At 36.6% G+C, this 22,238-nt stretch overlaps 1 protein-coding gene across 2 annotated transcripts in view; it reads left to right on the top strand.

The window, feature by feature from the left end:
* The window catches only part of LOC150084701 (fasciculation and elongation protein zeta-2-like), a 215,114-nt gene extending 199,494 nt beyond the window's left edge, over positions 1-15,620 (top strand). For both annotated transcript variants that reach the window (XM_090375435.1, XM_090375436.1), the window contains one exon: positions 14,973-15,620. In XM_090375435.1, the coding sequence (XP_090231561.1) occupies positions 14,973-14,989 (17 nt within the window). In that variant the 3' untranslated portion in view covers positions 14,990-15,620. The remainder of the gene's footprint in view (positions 1-14,972) is intronic.
* Positions 15,621-22,238: the final 6,618 nt, after the last annotated feature.

A 22,238-nucleotide genomic window follows, 5' to 3' on the forward strand; every position in this document is an offset into this window, starting at 1 on the left:
AATGTTTTAAAACAATGAATATGTGCAAGATTTTTGTAACATTTTTCTCATTATATTCACCTTATATTTTGTACTGTATAATTGTTCTTTTAAAATTCAAAAGCTATTTAGATGTCGATGTGCCGATACAACTTCTGATTTAATTGTAATATCTGTGGTGTTTCAAAGTTTTCTCTAAAGTCTTGTTTACTCTGGATGTTGGAAAATATACCATTTTGCTTTGTCCATTCCAGCTGTGATTTTGATAATGGTTTTGCTGATAATAAAGAGGCAGATTTTTTAAATTTCCCATCCAGCAATTTTTTTTTACAAACAGTAAGAATTGTTTTCTTAGGTACACATTCCATGTGTATACAGTATGCATGCTACTTTGTGACTGATGGCAGTAGTGCCACGTTCCTATGTGCTGCCAGTAAGCAAAATAAAATTTGCCGCCCCCAATGTTGAATACTGATAAGTGTTAACCAATCAGAAAACAATATCAAAAAAATTTGATGCCCTCCTGAACTGCTGGCCGTAAGCAACGCTTACCTCACCTACCCACTTGCAGCAGCCCTGACTGATGGATGTAGACATGCCTGGTGTGTTTAGACATATCACAAGCTGCAAGTCAGTTAGCTGCATAAACCTGTGAAGTGATATATTTTGTTACATTTAGAGTAACTATTTTATGTCAGAATAATGCCAGGGGTCAAAAATGTATATGCCACATATTTCAGAATTAAATTGGGTGACCAAGATTTAAAAAAAAAAAAAAAAATGACCTTCCCCCACGCAAAGTTGCCTTACATGTGTGGAGGGCTTGCAATTGTGGAAAAAATATAGTAGAAAAAAAGCCAAAATTTTCCATTCCCTTGTTTAAGAGGGAATCTCAGGATCATATTAGTCACTGCTACATTTGTTTTGTAAACATAGGAGGTTATGATATGAAGAATAAGCAGAGCATTACATACCCCAACAACATTTAGCTGTAAGGCCAGTACACTGTGGACCTGAATTACTGGTACTACCTCCATCAGTTGTTCTTGAACATATTCATCAGATGCCTAATATGATAATTGTAATCTAGATGATGGTATAAACTAGTTTTTGTGAAAAAGAAATTCAGAAGATTCAAAAGTCAAATTCAAAGCAATTCTTTGTGGACTCTCACAAGATAAGAGTTCACTTTGAACTCTTATCTTGTGAGAGATTTATATCTACCCAAAGGACCAGCTGACATCAGGAACAGTCTTTTCATGGTATAGATATCGTGAAAAAGAATTGGTTCCCCATTTTTCCAAAGAAGGCTCGATAACATATTTCAACAACATTCCCAAAGTTATGAACTTTTTTGTAATTTTCTATCAGCCAACAAAGTTTAGACTATTTAAATAAATAAATAAATAAATAAATCTTTATTGTGAAGTAGAATTACAGCACAATATCCCATCACGGCGACGAGCGCCAGGGGTTCACATATAGATAACATAAGTACAAATTCGAATGGCTACAAAATATAGCGAACACATACAAAAGGCTACAAAATACAGATTACAAATGCAAAACGAAATACAAATACATCATAGAAACAAGGAGCTGAACACAAATAAAGAAAAACAAATACAACTTGGCAGTGATTCAGGTTTCAAGAGCTTTGATAAAGTTGTGTCTGTCCTTCTTTTTACTTATTATGGTGTCGATGTCAGCGTCCACACGGTTGAGGGCAGCGAGCATCTGCTTGGGCAGAAATCTTTCGGTGAGTACAAGCCTGTTGTGGTGAGCCACAAGTGCTGGTACCGACCTTAGGCTTGGCTGTGGAATCCTCCAAGAGCAAGCGTTCCAAATATTTGGAGATGATATTTGGCCTGAGATGAGTTTGGCTGTGAAGACTAGCCTCTTTTCAACTATCAGGAACTTCAACCTCGGGATGTCGCGTGCTTGTGCCATCATGGTAGTTGTGGTAGCGAGAGGTAGCCGAAGCTTGTTATTCGCCCATTTCAGTAGCCAGTATTCAGCAGTGTACACCCGCTTAAGGTGTGTATGTGCAGCAGAGGCCCATATTTCTGCACCATAGAGAATGGCAGGGTAGACGGTGGAGGTGATGAACCTTTTAACAGTGGCAGGATGTCGGACGTGTAGCAGCTGCTGCTTTGAGATCCACCGTAGACGAGAAAATCTGGTACTGAGTTTGTCGATCTGGTTGACAAAGGACATCTTTTGGTCGAACAGAACGCCAAGGTCTGTGTGCGAGGGTACGTTTGGTGACTCATAGAAGCATAGCCTCGAAGGAGTTCTTTTTCATAATGGAAACAAGTGTGCATCCATTCCTGTAGCCCATTCAGCACACTTAAAGGAAAACTATGAAACTGTTAAGCTTCTTTTGGAAAAAATTCAGTACAACGGTCATGGTTGGCTAGCATACTGAGGAAAGTGTGACCACCAAGACAGTCTCTGAAGCCAGGTTCAGAGAATGTTAAAGATGAGCCACTAGTAGATTGAAACAAAGTACTGTTACTTGCTCGCACTTAAAGCTAAGTTTAATGAAACAGTTCATCCGACCTCCGAATAAAAATATTAAATATTAAAATTTTTTCAAGTATATTTGCACTACATTACTAAATTCCCGTTTGTTTACAAAAAAATTGAAGCAGGAATTTTTGTTGGACCTCAAATCTGCAAGCTGCTGCTGGACTCTGTATATGAAGAATCCATCAACCAAATTGAAAAAACTGCTTGAACTGGCTTTAAAAATGTAGTACATAATTTTTTTGGGAAACAGATTATGAGATGATAATGAGTAAGATGATGGAGAAGTTCAGAAAACTTGGCTGCAATTTGTGTGTTTAAGGTACACTTTTTGTGCTCACATCTGAACTTTTTCCTAGAAAATTTAGACAGTTTAAATCAAAAGCAGGGGAAAAGATTCCATCAGGATATAAAAGAAATGAAAAAAAGTACCAAGGGGAATGGATTATCAGTGTGATGGCCAACTACTGCTGGATGCTAAAAAGAGGAACAGCCACCAAAACTAGCTGCCTGAGGAAGTCAAAAAGGTAGCAGTTTAACCTATCCCCATTGACATGACAGGAAGGTGTAACTTTTGATATTTCATTTTTACATATTTTTATTAGTGTTTCAAATATAAAATTAACCTGTTTGTAATACGCCCAAATTTATAACCATGTGACTTTCATGGTTTTGGGTCATTGAAAAATATTTTCAGAGGGATGCTGTTTCAATTTCAATGCAGAAGTTAAAATGACTATTGAATAGTTCCCTCAACAGAATAAGGAATATATAGATTAGTGAAACAATTTGACATATGTCTAATTGATAAAAGTGCCTTTTAACAATATTTCAAAGCCTTAAATGTGTTTTAGTTGAACAACCCCTTATATGTGACCATATTAGCACACGCTTCTTGATTAGACCGGGGTTCGAGCCCGTCACCACCAAATACGGAGTATGCGGTGGTCATTCCCTGACCTTTCCGTATTTGGTGGTGACGGGCTCGAACCCCGGTCTAATCAAGAAGCGTGTGCTAATATGGTCACGTGCCATATAGTGCAAGGAAGCCATGGGCTTTTGCAGCACTGACAAAAAAAAAAAAAAAAAACTCCGAAGTAAATAAGAGAAAACACATGTTATATGCTTCCTTCCTCACACTCGTATCTAGTTGACTTTTGAATTCATTCAGTCAGCTTCAACTACCTGCGAGGGCAACTTGTTCCAGCTATCAACGACTAAAAGAAAACTTCCTATAATCCAAGTATATCCCCAATTTACAAAGGGGGAGAGATCAAAGGGTAACACAAATAATTACAGACCTGTTAGTTTAACTTCTGTTCCAGGGACCCTAGTTCTGGAATTCTTGAGAAGAGAGAATTCCACCTTCATTCATTTTACTAATCCCTCTCAGAGCCTTATGAACCTCAATCAGGTTACCTCTGAGGTGCCTAGTTGCCAAACTTTGTAGCCCGCATAATCAGTCTTTCCTCATACGGTCGTCCTTCTGCTGATCTCACCATTTGAGTTGCTCGTCTTTTGACCCTATTCAAGAAGCTCAATGTCTTTTTTCAGTGGTTGTTTCAATACTTGAAGACACTATTCCAAATGTGGTCTTACAATTGCCTTATACAGTGAGATTATGACATCCTTATCTCTATAGGATGGCATTCGATAAATCATCGATAGAACGCAACACAGCGGCAACCCCCAAGGCATAATGCCCTGGTCCCACAGGAACTAGTAGTTGTTGGTGACTATATTGTCAGGGAAATAGGGAACATGCTTTGTAAAAAGGATAGGTGGAACAGGACCAGGGTATGTCTGCCGGGGGCAAAGGTTGATGATGATGTAGAGCAGATATCATCTTTTAAGGGCACAAAGGTGATATTGTTGTACATGTTGGCACTAATGATATTAAGAGTAGGAGACTGGCAGAATTACTTAACAAGTACAAGTCAATGCTGAAAAAAAGCCGTGAGTTAGGGTTGATTTTGAAAGTGTCTGCAATTCTGCCCAGACACGATAGGAGGGAGTATGTCATGAGAGCCTTGTCGATCAATTCGGCCCTGGAAAGATTGTGCAAGGCTCAAGAGATGGAATTTTTTTCAGCCTGGTCTGTACTTGTTAACAGGAGAGACTGCTTCTACAAGGATGGGATACACTTAAATAGAAAGGGTGCAAGAATATTTGCTGATGCTATCGAGGCAGAGTTAGGTGGGTCAGAAAACTGCTAGCTTTGGGGGTGATACACGGACTAATATATTAACAGTAGCTGCTGGCAGAGGTGAAAGTGATTCTTGACTGCTTCTGTTGAAATGCAATTGAGCAGCAGCCTGGAAAGCAAGGCAATGGGGATTTCCAGGACTGCTGGGAGTCATAGTGGAACAAGTAAATACATGGGCTGTGTTAGGGTAACTAAGAGTAGAAACAGGTGCATATATACTTGCATGTACACCAATTCTAGGAGTATAGTTAATAAATTCGATCAGCTTGTGAAGTGCTAGTCAAGATATCAAAGGCAGATATTGTTGGGATATCAGAGACGTGGTGTCACACAGACATAAGCAATGCATAATTAGAATTTGAGGAGTACAATGTGTACAGAAAGGATAGACAGGACAGGAAGGGAGGAAGGGTTATGCTGTTAGTTAAGAAACACACAAAATCTAAGGAAGTGCATCCAATTGATGTTGGTGGACAATGCAATGTTGAGTGTTTGGTGAGACATAAGCACTGGGAAAGGAAAAACGAGAGTAGGTGTGTGTTATAGGCCTAATGAATCTGATGAGTATAATGAACCATTGTGCAGAGAAATAAAGTGGGCCAGTAAATCAGAGTGTCTTATAAGGGGGGATTTTAATTTCCTAGAGCTTTTGTGGATTTATTAGATGATTGTTTTCTACAGCAGAATGTTCGGGAGGCAACTAGAGGGAGTTAATACTCTTGATCTGATTATCAGTAGTGGTTCTTCATGCATTAAGAATCTGCACATAAAGGAACCACTAGGTGGCGGTGATCACAGTGTGCTGAAGTGGGATTTACTCAAAGAGGTAACTACCATCAAGGGTAAAAGGAAGGGTTTTTGCTTTCGTAAAGATGGCTAAGGTGGTCTGAGGCAGTATTTCAATTCTATACGGTGGGACAACTGATGATGTTACCAACTGCAAATTCAAAATGGGAAGCATTCAAGAATTAATCTTGGAAGCTACTAGGCTTTTCATACCATCTAAGAAATATTGTTCAAGATTTAGGCCTAAATGGATGTCAGATGAACTAATTAGACATGTGACAGAGAAAAAAAATGCATGGGATACATGTAAAATAACAGGTGACACAGAAGCCTATGATAGGTATAAGCTAGTCTGTCATCAAGTCACAAAGGAGGTTAGGCAGGCAGGCGAAGGCAGATTAGGAGAAATCTTTGGCAAAGGATGCAAAGAAAAACAGCAAAGAGTTTTTTATTTATGTAAACTCTAGAACAGGGGTTCCCAATTGGTGGTTCGCAAAAATATTCCAGGGGATTCGCTCTAAAAATTCTGTAATGGCGTCTGCTTAGATTTACATAGGTATATTATTGTAAACTACAAAATATAACTAATAATAAGCAATATAAAATAAAATAAAATTAAAATTAAAGAATTGCCAAGGGAAGAAACCACATCTCCCACAATTACTTATAATTACTTTACTATCTTACAGTATATCATGTTAAATAAATATCTAAAATTATTTCTTGACTAAATGTTTAAGAGTATGAAAAAGGTTGTTTATGCATGTGTAGTGCACTTCCATCATTTCTACTACCCAGTTAGTATGCATGCATCATTTGATTACATCTCATACTGTGAATATCTTCACGAGTTGCTGAGGTATTGCACTGCTTTGAATAAGTAACGCTTCACCAGTGGAGAAGACTAATGTTACTTATTCTTGGCGGATACCACCACCAAGACGGCACTGTTTTGAAGCTTGTTGGCTTACTCATTGGTGGGTGGGCAGGTATCCTGTTGTTTCAGTAATGACATTCCAATTATGAAGTATAACTCCACAATATAAGAGATGCTTGATGTGTGCATGGTTTAATCTAAATATATTTCTTGACTCAATTTCTAAAAGTATGTAAAAGATTGTTTATGGCTGGGTAATGCGATATATAATCAACCGATGCATGCATAATATGTAGGTAGTAGAAATGATGGAAGTGTATTACCCATGCATAAACCTTTTTCATACTTTTACACATTTAGTTAAGGTGCCTCCGTAGCCAGGTGGGAAGGAGCAGCAGTGCATAGCACACATTTCTTGATTAGACCGGGGTTCGAGCCCGTCACCACCAAATACGGCGGATGAGGAAAGGTCAGGAATGACCACCACATATTCACAGAGCAATATGGCCTTAGTTGCTAATGCTCCTAAAAACCAAATAACAAACAAACATTTAGTCAAGAAATATTTTAGATTAAACCATACACATCATCAAGCATCTCCCATATTGTGGAGTTATACTTCGTAACTGGGTTATCACTATTGCAACACCAGGGTGCCTGCCCACCCACCCACCGAAGATAAGCCATTCAGATCCAAAACGGTGCTGTCTGGGGGGGGGGTCTTGATGAGGCCCTCATTACCACGAATAGGTAACACAATCTTCCCTAAATAGGGAAGTGTTGCCTATTCAGGGGATTCATGAATGTTTGAGCAGTGAATGTGAGGAGTAACTGTTCCTTTCCTCTTCCTCTCCTACTATCACTTTCCTACACCTTTTTTGCTTTCCAAAGTCTAATAGGGACAGTAATTGGATAAAAGCGTATTTTATCCCATACCATTCTTCAAATGGTGCCGTCTAGTTGCTGGTAACTGCCGAGAATAAGTAACATCAGTCTTCTCCATAGCTGAGGCATTATTTATTCAAGGAAGTGCAATACCTCAGCAACTCGTTGTGAAGGTATTCACAATATGAGATATAATCGGAAGACGTATGCATACTACCTGGGTAGTAGAAATGATGGAAGTCCATTATCCATGCATAAACAACCTTTTTTTAAATAAATATGTTTTCCACACTAATTTTTTTTTTTTTTTTTTTTTTTCATTCTATAGGATCATTGTTATGTATGGGTACTTTTTTTTTAATTGGTTGAAAAGACGAAAGAAGATATTTGTTGACATTAGACTTGGATTTCTGTAGATTGTAATTTTCAGGAAATTCGTATGAAGGAAGTTTGTTCCAAAACACAGAAATAAATTGAATGAATAAATGAGGAAGAAGAAATGTTGGTTCTGTGGAATTGAACTTGGACAGTAAAAGGATGTTCACTGGTTGCGGCACATGTTCGGACCTGTTTTGAACAAGAAAACAGGTCCGAACATGTGCTTATATAATTTCCCACTCTATATAAGAGTGGGAAATTATATAAGCCAGTTCAGAAGAACAGTGCCCATGAAAGTATCTGTAGAAAAGGCATGCAGCAGAAACAGTACATCTATGAGACAGAGTATGGAGAGACTCTATTAGAGATGAGTCATTAATTAACCTAACTGCCATTCTTCTGTATGGAATCTAGCAGACGGGAACAATATTTCATGGCAGGCCGGATTTGAAATTTCTACAGAGTTAACAACTGTTTTTTTTTTTAAAAGAAAAGTAACATCGAGAGCGAAGGCAAAGTTTTTTGGATACAGAGGAAGCAATATTTGTAATATGTTTTATGACAAGAGAGATTAGAAGTCAGGGTAATCCCCCAAGGTCTTGCCTAGAAATCGGAGCGTAATCGAAGATAAGCATAGGAGCAAAGGAATCCTTTTTGCGAGATGTAAGATAGGAATGAGTTTTGGAAGGATTGGAATTAAGTTTCTTTGCCCCACTGTCGAATTACCTTGAAATCGGCATTTAAGAATTGGCAGTGGATACTCAAAGTTTAATTTGTTTGAGCAGGGCAATGTTTCTCAAACTGGATGGTGGAAAGCAATGTGCTATCATCAGCAAAAGATAGGATTTCCGGCCAATGGAAGAAGATCATTAATGTACAAGAGGAAAAGAGTGGGAGAAAGAACTGAACCTTGGGGAACATCAGCATTAGTGGAGAAGTTAGAAGACAGAGACCCATCTACCATCACCTGCAGTGAGCAGTCAGAGAGTAAACTGGATACCCAGTTACAAAGCTGGCAAACCATATGATGGAAACTTATTTAGAAGACCTTTATGCCAAACACGATCAAAAGCCTTTGAAATGTCAAGAGCAATGGCTTGAGTTTCACCAAATATTTCCATTGAATTAGTCCATAAATGGGTAACATAAGCCATAATATCACCAGTGGATCGACACTGACGGAATCCATACTGGCGATTGTTGATCAGACAGAAGGTTTCTAGGTAGTTTAAGAGTTGGCAGTTGATTGATTTCTCCATTACTTTGGAAAGAATAGAAGTAATCGCAATGGGACAATAATTGGATGGAACGGATTTGCCACACTTTTTAGGAACTGGCTGGATTTGAGCAAACTTCCAAGCAGAAGGAAAAATACCTTTGGAAGAAAGTGAAACAAGACAACACAAAACAGGAGTAAGTTCAGGGGCAGGCACAGGTTTTGGGAACAAGTGGAGATATACCATCGGGACCTGGCACTTTCTTAGCATCAGATTCATCAAAATCCTTCTGACATCCTGTTGACGGAAAACCACACGAGGCCTCGAATGGAGTGTACTGGGAAAGGTTTGAGGTGATTTACCAAGATCATCAATACATGAGTTGGAAGAAAAATAGGATGCTAGTAGGTCAGCTTTATCTTTGGCTGATATGGCAACAGAACCATCTAGGTTTGAAAGTGGTGGGAACAGATGGGTAAAAATTGCAGCCATTAGCTTTGGCAAGAGACCAGAATGCTCGGCTACTATTTGGACAAGAAGCAAGTTTTCTACTCTTAGCCTGTTCTAAATCTAGTTTGTACTTATTAATAACTGCTTTACAAAGTATAAATAATACTTAATAATTTTGATTATTACACAAGGTTGCTTATAAAAACGTAGTACTGGAAATATTTTATAATAAAAATTCAGAAATATTATACGATTTCAGAGAATACAGGCTTAATGGTTCACGTTAAAAATATTGTGTTGAAAGGGGTTTGCAATAAAAAAAATATTACGTTGAAAGGGGTTTGCAGGTCAAAAAATATTGGGAACCGCTGCTCTAGAAGGAAAGGGATGAATCAGATTGGTCCTCTTGATATCGATGGTTCAATTGTTGATGATTCTGCTCAGGTAGCTAACAAACTAAATGAATATTTTGCATCTACGTTCACACATGAGGAGTTATTCAGGGAGGGGAATGCCAGAAGTGAGTTAAACTCTGGCAGTGAGCTGGATGATTTTGTAATAACTGAGAGGAAAGTGGAGGAGAAATTGTTGAAGATAAACATAAGGAAGGCACCTGGGTGGATGAAATCTATCCAGTTATATTACAGGAGGTGGCAAAGGAAGTAAACAAACCCTTAGCCATAATTATGAGAGCTTCCCTTGACTCAGGGGAGGCACCCATGGACTGGAGATGTGCAAATGTGACACCAATCCACAAAGGAGGATCAAAGTGAGCCACAGGTAACTACAGACCTGTTAGTTTAACTTCTGTTCCAGGGAAATTAATGGTGGCACTGGTTAAAGAAGCATTGCAGGATCATCTAGATAAGACTTCAGTTATAGCTCGGACACAGCATGGGTTTGTTAAGGGGAAGTATTGTCTGTCCAATTTGATTGTATACTATGATATAGTCACAAAGGAACTGGATGCAAAGAATAATTTTGATATTATATATTTGGATTTTAGAAAAGCTTTTGATACTGTTGCATACGGAAGTCTGCTGCACAAATTGGAGCAGTGTGGCATAGGTGGCAAATTGCTGCTATGGATAAAAGGATGGTTGAGTGGGAGAAGAGAGTGGTAATCAATGGACACTGCTGTTCGTGGTCTAATGTTATTAGGGGAGTCCCTCAGGGTTCAGTGTTGGGTCCATTGTTGTTTTCTGTGTTTATAAATGATATTGATGATGATATATCGGGCTTAATGTCCAAGTTTGCGGACTATACGAAGGTTGGCAGGGTTGTTAATGACACTAATGACATTACGCTGCTACAACAGGATCTAGAAAAGTTGAGCAGATAGGCTGAGAGGTGGAAAATGAAGTTTAACATTGACAAATGGAAAGTACTACATATGGGAAGCAGTAACCCCAGAGCAACGTATCAACTCTGTGGTACTACACTGACAGCAGTAGAGAGTGAAAAGGACCTGGGGGTAATTGTGCAGGCAGATATGAAGTTGTCTGAGCAGTGCAGACGGGCTGCAAGAGTAGCTCATTGTGTCTTGTCAGTGATATACAGGAATTTTTCTAGCAGGGATAAGGAGGTGATTATTCCCTTGTATAAGGCAATGGTCATGCCACACCTTGAGTACTGTATACAGGTCTGGAGACCTCATTTAAGAAGGATGTAGAGCTGTTGGAACGAGTACAGAGAAGGGCAACAAGATTAGTGAATGGAACAAAGGGTTGCTCTTATGAAGAAAGGCTTAAGTTTTGCAAATTACAGTGTCTGGATACTAGGCACCTGCGAGGTGATCTGATTGAGGTGTATAAAGCTTTGAATGGTTTGAGCATGCTCAATGCTGATGGGATTCTTCCTCTTGCTCAGAATAATCGCCTGAGAGAGCATAATTTCAAATTGAGGAAAGGCGGTTGTAGGAGAGATGTGCGGAAGTTTGCCTTTAGCCAACCGGTGATTGATTGCTGGAACAAACTTCCATCTGTTGTTATAGAAGTTGTTAGCTTAAATAGTTTCAAAGCAGAACTTTACAAACATTTGGAGTGAGTGGATGGGTGAAATAAGGGGGGGGTTTCACTAATGAAAATTGGTTTCAAACTAATGGAAGTTTGTTTTCACAGAGTTCGGTTTTGGTAGCAGCCACCAGTTCCTCATCCTAGTCCCACAAAGAGGACCATCCAGTATGACCATAGATTAGTGTGGAACCGGAGATAATTGCTGCGAACTGGAGGGGGAAAAACAACTTTAGGGTCCTAATTAAAGTGTTGGAAATCCCTCCCCAGGAGTCTAACATGGTTTGGTTTCATCTCATCAGCCTCACAAGGCACCTCAAAAAGGAACTGGTATTGGATCAGGAGCAGGAAGAGAGGAGAGGGAAGGTTATGTGGAAAGGTAGGTGAGTTGGAGTCCATGTCTCTGGATAATTTGCATTCCAGAGGTAACCTGAGGGGTTTCCCCCCGTCCATAAGAAAGGGTCCATATTTCCAAAAATGTTCTGGCAAGTGGGCCCAGCCAAGGTAAGCCCATGCAAAGCCTGTCAAGCACATATATATATACTACCATTTGGAAAAGAGGAGTTTCTAACTTAATTTTTTCAAAGTTGAGATTGTTTATAATTGTTCAAAATTCCAATGAAAAACATGGGTGTGAGGGCACAAAGCATTGACCAGGTGTCTCCAGCTCATGAGAAGTCTACACCATTATATCCCCCCACATACATTTCTTCAAGTTGAACTGTTTGAATTTTACTAACTGCACATAATTTTCTGATGCCAATCTGACACATTACTATAAAGAAGACTCATAAGTAAATTATTAAGTAGAGTTTATAATATGTGACAAATATAAAGTTCTCTGAAAGGTTCAATATAGCATTAACTTCCCTTTGCAAAATTCAGAAGACATCCATTTTTTCTAGACCATTTGGACAAATAAAATTTGAAATAGTTCTAGTTGATCAAATTTAATGACAGAAGGGTGCTTCCTCAGTTTCAGATGATAGTGAATGCCAAACTGGATTTTAAATTTTTAGCAATTAGGTATTGGTTCATATAATTGGAAAGTTATTGTGTATGGAGTATTCCCTCCTTTTTTAAGTGTCACTAAATTAGTTAATTTATATTTTTTAACATGGAGCATAACATTATTTTATTAATATTTACTCAGATTATACCACAGTTTATGGGATAAGTGCAGAGAAGAACATAGACTGCGAAGCAATGCACCTGGTTGACTTAGGTGGACAGAATTATTGAGTCAGTTTGGTAGTACATAAGCACTGGAAAAACAAAAATGAGGGTAGGGATTCATTATAGCCCAAATGACTGTGATGTGTATAATGAAGAGCTATACAGACAAATGCTGTTAAACTGAATAAGTATTTTTGATTTATAGATGGGCAGACCAATTTATAACTGAGAGCTAAATAATTTTGTAATAACTGAGAGGAAATTGGAAGAGAAATTGCCAAGGCTAAAAGTAAACAAGGACTGATGTGATCTATTCAATTATATTAAAAGAAGCAGCAAAAGAGTAAACCATTAGCTGTAATTATGAGAGCATCCCTGGATTGAGGTGAGATAAAAGAGAAGTAAGTAATTATAGACTTGTAAGCTTGACTTTTGTTCCAGAGAAAATAATGGAGTCAGTGAACAAAGTAGTGCAGGATCACATTCATAGAAACAAAATTAAATGGCATTGATAGCACAGATTCATTTAAGGAAGATATTGTCTGATTGGCTATAGTAGCAAAGGAAACTGGATGCAAAAAATAATTTTGGCATTGTATATTTAGATTTTAGCCAAGCTTTTGATACTGTTCCACACTGCTGTATAAATTGGAGCAGTATGGCATTAGAGGCATGTTACTGCTATGGATCTTTATCCAAAGCAGTAACATGCTATGTTTGGTTAAAAGCATGAATGGTTATTGGTGGAGTCCCTCGGGGTTCAGTGCTGGGCCCTTTATTTGTTTTCAGTGTTTATTAAGATATTGATGAAGATATGTCAAGTTTAATATCCAGGTTGGTTTGCAGATGATTCAAAGGTTGGTTAACAACAAAAATCAAAGTATGATTCTACAGAAAGATCTAGAAAATTGGGCAGATAGGCTGAGAAGTGGCAATTAAATTTTAACATTGAAAACTGCAAGTTACTGCATGTGGGAATCAGTAAGCCCAGAATATTACATACTAATTGGGTAGTACTGAACTCAATGGGGTAGAGAAAGGAAAAAGACCTAGGGTGAATTGTAGTCTGACATTATATTTTATGTGCAATGTAGACAGGCTGCTGAGACAGCTCATTGGATTCTACCAATGATATACATAGGAATTTTGCCAGCTTGGATGAGGAGATGATTGTCTTGTTGTATAAGGCACATCTTGAGTACTGCAGATCTGGAAGACGCCTCCGTAGCCAGGTGGGAAGGAACAGCAGTGCATAGCACATGCTTCTTGATTAAAAACCGGGGTTCGAGCCCGTCACCACCAAATACGGAGGATGCGGAAAGGTCAGGGAATGACCACCGCATGACCCAGAGCAATATGGCCTTAGTTGCTAATGCTCCTTAAAAAAAATCAAACAAGCAGATCTGGAAACCTCATTTTAAGAAAGATGTGGATCTCTTTGAACAGGTACAGAGAAGAGAAACCAGATTAGTCAAGAAAACAAAGGGTTCCTCTTACCACAAATGATTTTGATGCAAATTGCTGTGTTTGGAAACTAGACAGTTGCAGGGTGACTTCATTGAAGTATTTAAGGCTTTAAGTGGATTTAGTAAACTTAGTGATGTTTGCTTTCAGCCAGAAAGTAATTGATTATTGGAACAAACTACCATCTGGTGTTGTGGAAGTGGGTAGTAGTTGGAAATAATTTAAAGAAGAATTAGACATATTAGAGTGGATGAACAAATTAGCATTAGTAGAGGCATACGATGCAAGAAAGCAAGCTTATGCAGCATCAGCCAAAAAAAAAAATTCCTATTTCACCCCTCCATTCATTCCAAATGCCTGTCCAGCTCAGCCTTAAATTTATTTAGACTATCAACTTCCACAACAAAAGATGAAAGCCTGTTCCACCAAATGAGGTGGTTAGTGTTGTTGTTTTTTTTTTTTGTTTTTTTTTGCTGTTGCTGTATAAGATTGTTTCATTGTATCATTTGCTTAGAATAATACTATGCCTTTTACATTGTGAAAGAAAGTGTAGCGCTTATTTATATAAAATTATTCCCATAAAATATTTGCTTCATTCTATCCATTATTCTGATATTCCTTTACTGTAGTATTTCACTGTTTTTTAGCTGACAGTCCTATCTGATCACTTAAAAATTAATGAATAATTTATAAGCTGCCATCCTTAAGAAATTGTTTAAAATTCCTTTGTCTAGATAATTTTATTGGACAGTTTACCTTCCAGGACTTTCAGATGCTAGGCAAATTTGCATATCAAAATTAAAATAATTATCCCACCAATAATTAGCCTAAGCCAAATTGTATTATTAATTCAATTAGTATTTCATTAAAAAACTAAGTCATCATATCTAATAAGTGATATATTTTGGCATATATATCTATATTCACCCCCCCCCCAAAAAACACAGTATTGTTTGCTGTCATTAACATTCATGTAAACACTGACTAAAAATGAAATCTAATTTGAATTTCAGTGCTCTGCCCAACTTGAGGAATTCCAGAAAGCTGAAAACAGACTGTTTATGAAGTTTTCCAGTTCATAGGCTTACTTTTTTTTTTTTGTTCCTTAGATGAATGAATACCTATTATGTATATGTGTAGTTCTGCGCTTTAATAGTTATTCCAGCTGAACTTAAGAAGAAGAATTTTTTTATAAAGGCGTGACTGTTGGCCCATCAAACTGTTTATCAAATAATTACGATATCTTGATCTTCCCTACAGTTTATGAGAGTTATAAATATATTTCTGTTTTTAGTGTTCCATTATTTTTGAGGTCACAAGTGGCACTGATGATAGTATAGAATTTATTGCCAACATTGAAGTTTCCATATTTGTATGGAGGTTGGTTGTACGTAAAATTTGTAATGTATGTATTAATTTCCTTATTTAACTGTTTATTTATTATTTATTTGAAATGAAATGTCTGTCATCATAAAGTTGCTTATTCATTTAGCGTATTTTGTAACTAATTATGTTCTGTATTCACATTTGTTCAAATTCAGATAAAACTATATGTGCTAATATTTAATATACATTACCACTACCACTAGATCTTTATTATCGTCACCATCATCATCATCTTCACTGTTATTAGTAGTAGTATCATTTTCATTCACGTACGTTTTTTGTGATAAGTATGATTTAGAGACAAAAAAAAAAAAAACTAGATGGGTGGAACACACAATTTTCGAAAAATTTTAAATTAGTTGCTTAGAATAATGATCATTTTAAAGTTTTATTTTTCTGAAATATAAAATTTTTTTAAATTTTTGTTTTCTGGATCAGTGTTCTAAAGCTGACATAGCTTTGGCTCATTAGCTAAACTAATAAGTAAACCAGTCCCTTGTTTGTTTTTTTTTTAATTGACTTGTTTTTATTGCCATGTTATCTAGTGCCTAAATGTATCTCTGAAAACTCATATCCTCTAGATGTATGCTCTCACACAGGTTTCCTTCACTGATCACAATACTCCCTGATTGCAATTTTGTCATTAGAAATTCATTGTTTGAAAACCAGGATGTGCTTTATTTGTGGTAATTGTGGTCAATCATGTTCAGAAAATGTGATGATTTAAAGTGAAAAAAAAAAAAGTCAATTAAGAGCTCGACTCTTGCAGTAAACTCCCATTATAACATTCTCTAAAAAAGACTAGCCCCTAAATGGGCCCGGCCCACTTACTACAAAGGTCATGAGTGGGAAAATGTTAAGCATGATACCATTTTTTGGGAACTCTTTTCATGTTTTCTCAATTTATTTGGCAGATGAATTTTTTCTTTGTTTGTGAAACAATGCCTTATATATAAGTTAAACCTGCACACTTAATGTGCTGCACTTTCCTTGCTTTTTTTGGCACTGTCAACTTTTTATCATACTATTAAAAAAGAATGAAAAATTTTATTAAATTAAAACTAAACATACATTGAGTATTATAAACATGATAAATGTAGTATTAACATTGTAATACTAATGCTGTCATTTATGAAATTTATCTATGCCAAATGAGCGCGCACACACACACACAAAAAAATAATTTATGCACAAATAAATTAAACTTAATTGTGCTTAACAATTGAATTTAAAAGAGAGAGAGAGAGAGAGAGCATGCATTTGCAACGAAAGAGGCTAGAGTTGAAACACTGAGTTGTAAAGAGTGGTGGCATTTATATCCTCAAAGCTTTGAGTTAAACATGAAATGAAGAAATGTCACATGCACTATAAACAATTTCTATGAAGTAAACGAGCTGCACCATAAATGATTCCCGGAATTTAGTCCTATTATTCCTTTCCCAAATCTGGGATTATCTCTTCTCGGTTTTATATCTGGGTTTATCTCTTCTTCAGATCTTAAAAATCAGTATAAGCAAGAAAGCATTTTAAACAGGATGATATAGATGTTAAAAAAATATATGGTGCTTTACCGGATTGCCAGCGGGACCAGTAGTGCTGTAAGCAAGAGTGTTATAACAGAAGTTTATTTGTTGTAACTAATTAAAAGTTGACAAAAAATATGCATAATTTTTTTTTCTTGTAGCCAAGCTTATTAATTCCCCTCCCAGTCTTCAAGGATACCTTTACCTTGCAGAATGGGGAAATAGGGCATTGGTGGAGAACCCTTGCAAATGACAGATTTAAAAGTAATGGAGAATATGGTTGTATTCCCAAAGAATTGGAAAATACAGAAATATAAATTAATAGATTTATTAATTTAGAAATTAATAACATGGCTAATTAGCATTAACAGAGGCATATGATGCAAGAAAGTAAGTTTATATAGCATCAGCCAAAAAAAAAAAAAAAAAACCTTCCCATTTCACCCATCTATTCACTCCAAATGTTTGTCTAGTTCTGCCTTGAACTTATTTAAATTGCTTACCTACACTACAACAGATGGAAGTTTGTTTTAACTATCAACCACCCGCTGGCTAAAGGCAAATTTCACACATCTATTCTACAATTTTCTTTGCCCAATTTGAATTTATGCCCCCTCAGGTGAGTAATCTGAGCAAGAAGAAGAATCCCATTAGCATTGAGCTTGCTCAATCCATTCAAGGCTTTATACACCTCAATTAGATCACCTCTCGGGTGCCTAGTCTCCAGAACTGCAATTTGCAGAACTTAAGAAGCCTTTCTTGGTAACAGCAACCCTTTGTTCCACTCACAAATCTCGTTGCCCTTCTCTGTACTCATTCCAGCAGCTCTACATCTTTCCTAAAATGAAGCCTCCAGACCTGTGTACGGTACGTAGGTGTGGCTTGACCTTTGCCTTATTCAAGGGGACAATCACCCCCTTATCCCTGCTAACAAAATTCCTGTATATCATTGATAAGATACCATGAGCTACTCTTGCAGCCTTTTTGCACTGCTCAGAAAACTTCATACCTGGCTGCATAATTATCCCCAGGTCCTTTTCATTCTCCACTACCCTGCGTGTAGTACCACCCAGTTGATACGTTACTCTGGGGTTACTGCTACCCATATGCAGTACTTTACATTTGTCAATGTTAAACTTCAGTTTAACTTTGACAAATGTAATTACATAATTAATTAATTAATTATAATTAATATAATTCAAAGTACAGGCATACCTCGAATAACGAATAGGATGCGTTCCACGAAATTACTTCGTTAAGCGAAACTTTGTTTTCAGAGGTAAAAATACTATGGCCAGAATAGGGATACGTTCCTACGTAAAGAAAATGAAAAGCTTTTTTTCGAACAAAGAAAAGTTTTATTAAATAAACAGTCAACTTACATACAAAGTGAAATCACATTTTAAAATATGAGTCTAAAGTTGATTGCTTATGCTTTTTTTCCTCTTTCATTTAACAATTGCCTATACGGAGTTATTGCATTTAACACTGATCGTTTAACAATAAAACTTCTTCCTAAATCAGGATCATTTTCACTAAAAAAATTTAAAACGTTTTCAACGTCATTTAAGCACCTTTTTAAATCTTTGGTTGTTAACACTTTTTCCTCAGGAACTTCTTTAACTTCGTCTTCATTATCTTTGTCTTCATTGCTAACAAGGTTTTCTAAATCTTCCACTGAAAAACCATCATCTTCTGCATTCAATAAATTTCTAACATCCTCTTCATCGACATTTTCGAAACCTATTGATTGAGCCATCTGGATAACTTCATTTCTAATTTCTTGGATGTTATTTTCTTCTTCTAGTACAACTTCTGGCCATATTTTGCGCCAAACTCCATTTAAGTATTTCTTTGTGACTTCTTTCCAAGAACTATCAATGTTTTCAATTACGTTTTTAATGGTGTAGTTTTTCCAAAAAGTTTTAACTGTCATTTCCTCTTTATCCTCTAGTTCAGTTAAATTGCTTAATGTTCGACGCAGATAATAAGCTTTAAATGATGCTATTACTCCCTGATCCAATGGTTGATCAGGAAAGTTGTGTTTGCTGGAAGAAACACAACTTTGACAGGAATGCATGTGTCCAACGTGTTAAGATCAGTAGGATGTCCCGGAGCATTGTCTAACAACAAAAGAGCTTTTTCTTCAAAGTTGTTTTTTTTTTTGAGAATACCGTTTTACTTCAGGACAAAAGTGGTTAACAAACCAATCAGTAAATAACTCCTTGGTAACCCACGCTTTTCTATTTGCTTTCCATATTACAGGTAAATTAATTTTTATGTTACCTTTTAACGCCCTCGGATTTTCTGAATGGTAAACTAATAACAATTTTAATTTATAATTGCCAGAGGCATTTAATCCAAAGAGTAATGTTAAACGGTCTTTGGCTGCTTTGAACCCAGCAGCTGATTTTTCTTCAATAGAAACGAAGCTTTTTGTTGGTAGCCGTTTCCAGAACAAACCGCTTTTGTCAACACTGAACACCAAATTTGGTGGAAAATTTTCACGTTCAATTATTTCCTTTAGTTTTTCTGGAAACTTATTTGCAGCTTCTCCTGTTAATTTTACACTGTGAATCCTGGCCCGTTTTTTAAATTTCTCGAACCAACCACGAGAAGCCCCAAAGGTTTCCGTAATTTCTTCAGTTTGTTTAGATTTCAGGTGATTAAACTGGAATATTTTTTTTTTATGTTAAATGGGGCTTGAAATTGCGGACTTCGTTATCAGAGGTAACGTTAACCGAGGTATGCCTGTACAGGTAACCCTCGTATAGCACAGTTATTAGGTTCCTGTAAAATGTTGTGTTTTGCAAAATTGTGCTATACGGGGACTAAGAAAAAGGACAAAGGGGGGGGGTTCAGTAATCTGGGTTTGTTTGCGTTTGCTTGATAAATCTTTGTGAATTTCATCATATGGAACTCAGTATTTTTGAAGCTCCCTTTTGAACTTTGGACTCCTTTCATTCAAAAATCTGCATTCAAAAAATAAGATTCTAATTGCTCGGCTAACTTTATGCTTTCCCCTATGCTTTTTAGTGTAAAATTCAAAAGTTTAGAATTTTCATCTGCAATATCATCATCTGAATTGATTTGATTTTACTTCCCATGCCATTTGCACCAAATCTGCTACGCCGGCTTCTTTTTCTACTAGTAATTCTTGAACATCTTCAGTAATCATATCTTTTTTTATTTTTTTAGGAGCATCGGTGACACGTTACTCTGCACATATTGTCTATAAATTGCGTGTGTCCCGAGATCGATTTTCTGTTTTGGTTGACGAAAAACTAGCGTTTCTGGGATGAAAAACCATGCTACCCTTGTCCAAGCCAGACTAACTCAGCATGTTGTGAAAAAATCCTATAAAAATTCCTGCCTTCATCAACGGGATTTGAACTCTGGTATTTTCCATCCGGTGTGGGGAGGAGGAGGGTGATTCTATCAACTGTGCTACCCACTTGAGCTTCAATAGTCATATCATCAAAATCTTCCCCTCGTACCGATGTATTAAGTTCTACTATCCCACCGATTCAGTTTTCTGCCCGTTCGATCATATTTCCTGAATGAACTGACTCTGGCCATACATTTTTCCACACACATTTAACGTTGACAGTTTTACTTCTTTCAGCAGTAAAGCTATGATTCTGATACAGTCCACAATTGAGAAAAGCTGATTCTGATACAGTCCACTATTGAGAAAAGCTATGATTCTGATACCGTCCACAATTGAGAAATGTTTCCATGCCTCCATTACTTCAATAGATTCAGAATAAATTTTTCCAAAATCCATTGTAACGATTTTCTGATGGAATGAGTTTTAAAGGTAGATATAATGCCTTGATCTAATGGATGAATGAAACAAGTTGTATTAACCCAGTACAACCGTGGCGGTAGGAACATAACTTCAACGTTTGGATGACTCAAATCTTTTGGATGGCCTGGTGTGCTATCCAATAGTAATAAAACTTTGAAATCTAGATTTTTCCACAAGTTCAATAGCACAGAACGCAACATGGGGATTTCTAAAATTTTTTTTGATTAGTGAGTCAACAGCAGGGATTCAAAAAGAGTGTAAACGTTGAAAAATCACATCCAACATATAACAGGGTTTTCCCTGCACAAAAGCTCAAAAATACCCTGTTATGCGAGGTTTACTGAAATTCTCTAACCGTGTTATATAAGTACCATGTTGTGCGAGGATTGCCACAATTTATCAATCATGTTAGAGCGAAACCGTGTTGTAGAAGTACCATGTTATACAGGGGTTGCCTTTATCTAATATTTTTATTTTTTGGCGTGTTTAATGACTTAATGATAAAAATGAAGACTGAACTAATAGCCAAGTTTCATTGTAGTTAAGCAAAAAATCCTTTCAAAAATATGAAGTAAGGTAAGACTCAGGAAAGTTCAACTATTAAAATTCTCTTTAAATATGATAACTGATTGCTGAACAGTTCTTGCGGTATAACTTTTCTTATATAATTATGAACATTCTTGTATATGAAAAAACAATTTTATATTTGTGTGATGTTATATACTAGTATCTTTTCATATACATATATAAAAAGACATAATTTTGTACTGTAATAACTCATCAGTCAAAAGTTACCATATAAATATTCAGAGCTAAAACCTGAGACTGTGGGAAAATTTACAGACATAAAAGTTAGTGCAAATGCAGCATATCTATACACAATAAATTTACCATAGTTATTATAGTGGCATCATTTCATTTCATCTCATATTGTTGAATACCTTCACAATGAGTTGCTTACCATATAAATATTCAGTGGATACCACCACCCAAATGTGGATTTTCATCTATTTTTTTCAGGGCTATTTGGCCCTTCATCAGTTGGTAGGCAAGTATATTGATGGTATAACAGCCAGCAAACCAGTTGTGAAAATAATTCCGCAGTATTGAGGGATGCCAATTGGAGTTTAGTATTTAATACGTAATAAATATCCACTGCTAAAGCCTCATATTAAATTACTAAACACCAATTGGCAGATCTCATATTGTGGAATTATTTTCACAACTAGCTTGTCAGTTGTAATACCATCAGGGTACCTACCTGACCACCAATGAAGGGGCTAAATAGCCCTGAAAAAAATAGATGAAAATCCACATTTGGGTGGTGGTATCCACTGAGAATAAGTAGTCTTCTCTATTGGGGAAGCATTATTACTTATTTGTAAATAAGTATATAAGATTGACTTTCCTTACTGTATATTTTTGAAACTATTTTTTGCTTGACTGCAGTGACCCTTGACCATTAGCGAATTCGGTCTTCATTTCTGTCATTAAAATACCATCAAAAAATAAAAATATTAGTGAAAGTAGTTTAACTTGCATTCTTAATTTTTCCTATT

This window comes from Mastigoproctus giganteus, chromosome 6 (genome assembly GCF_048544385.1).
Source record: "Mastigoproctus giganteus isolate SK-2022 chromosome 6, ASM4854438v1, whole genome shotgun sequence".
In the NCBI taxonomy this organism is placed as follows: Eukaryota; Metazoa; Arthropoda; class Arachnida; order Uropygi; family Thelyphonidae; genus Mastigoproctus; species Mastigoproctus giganteus.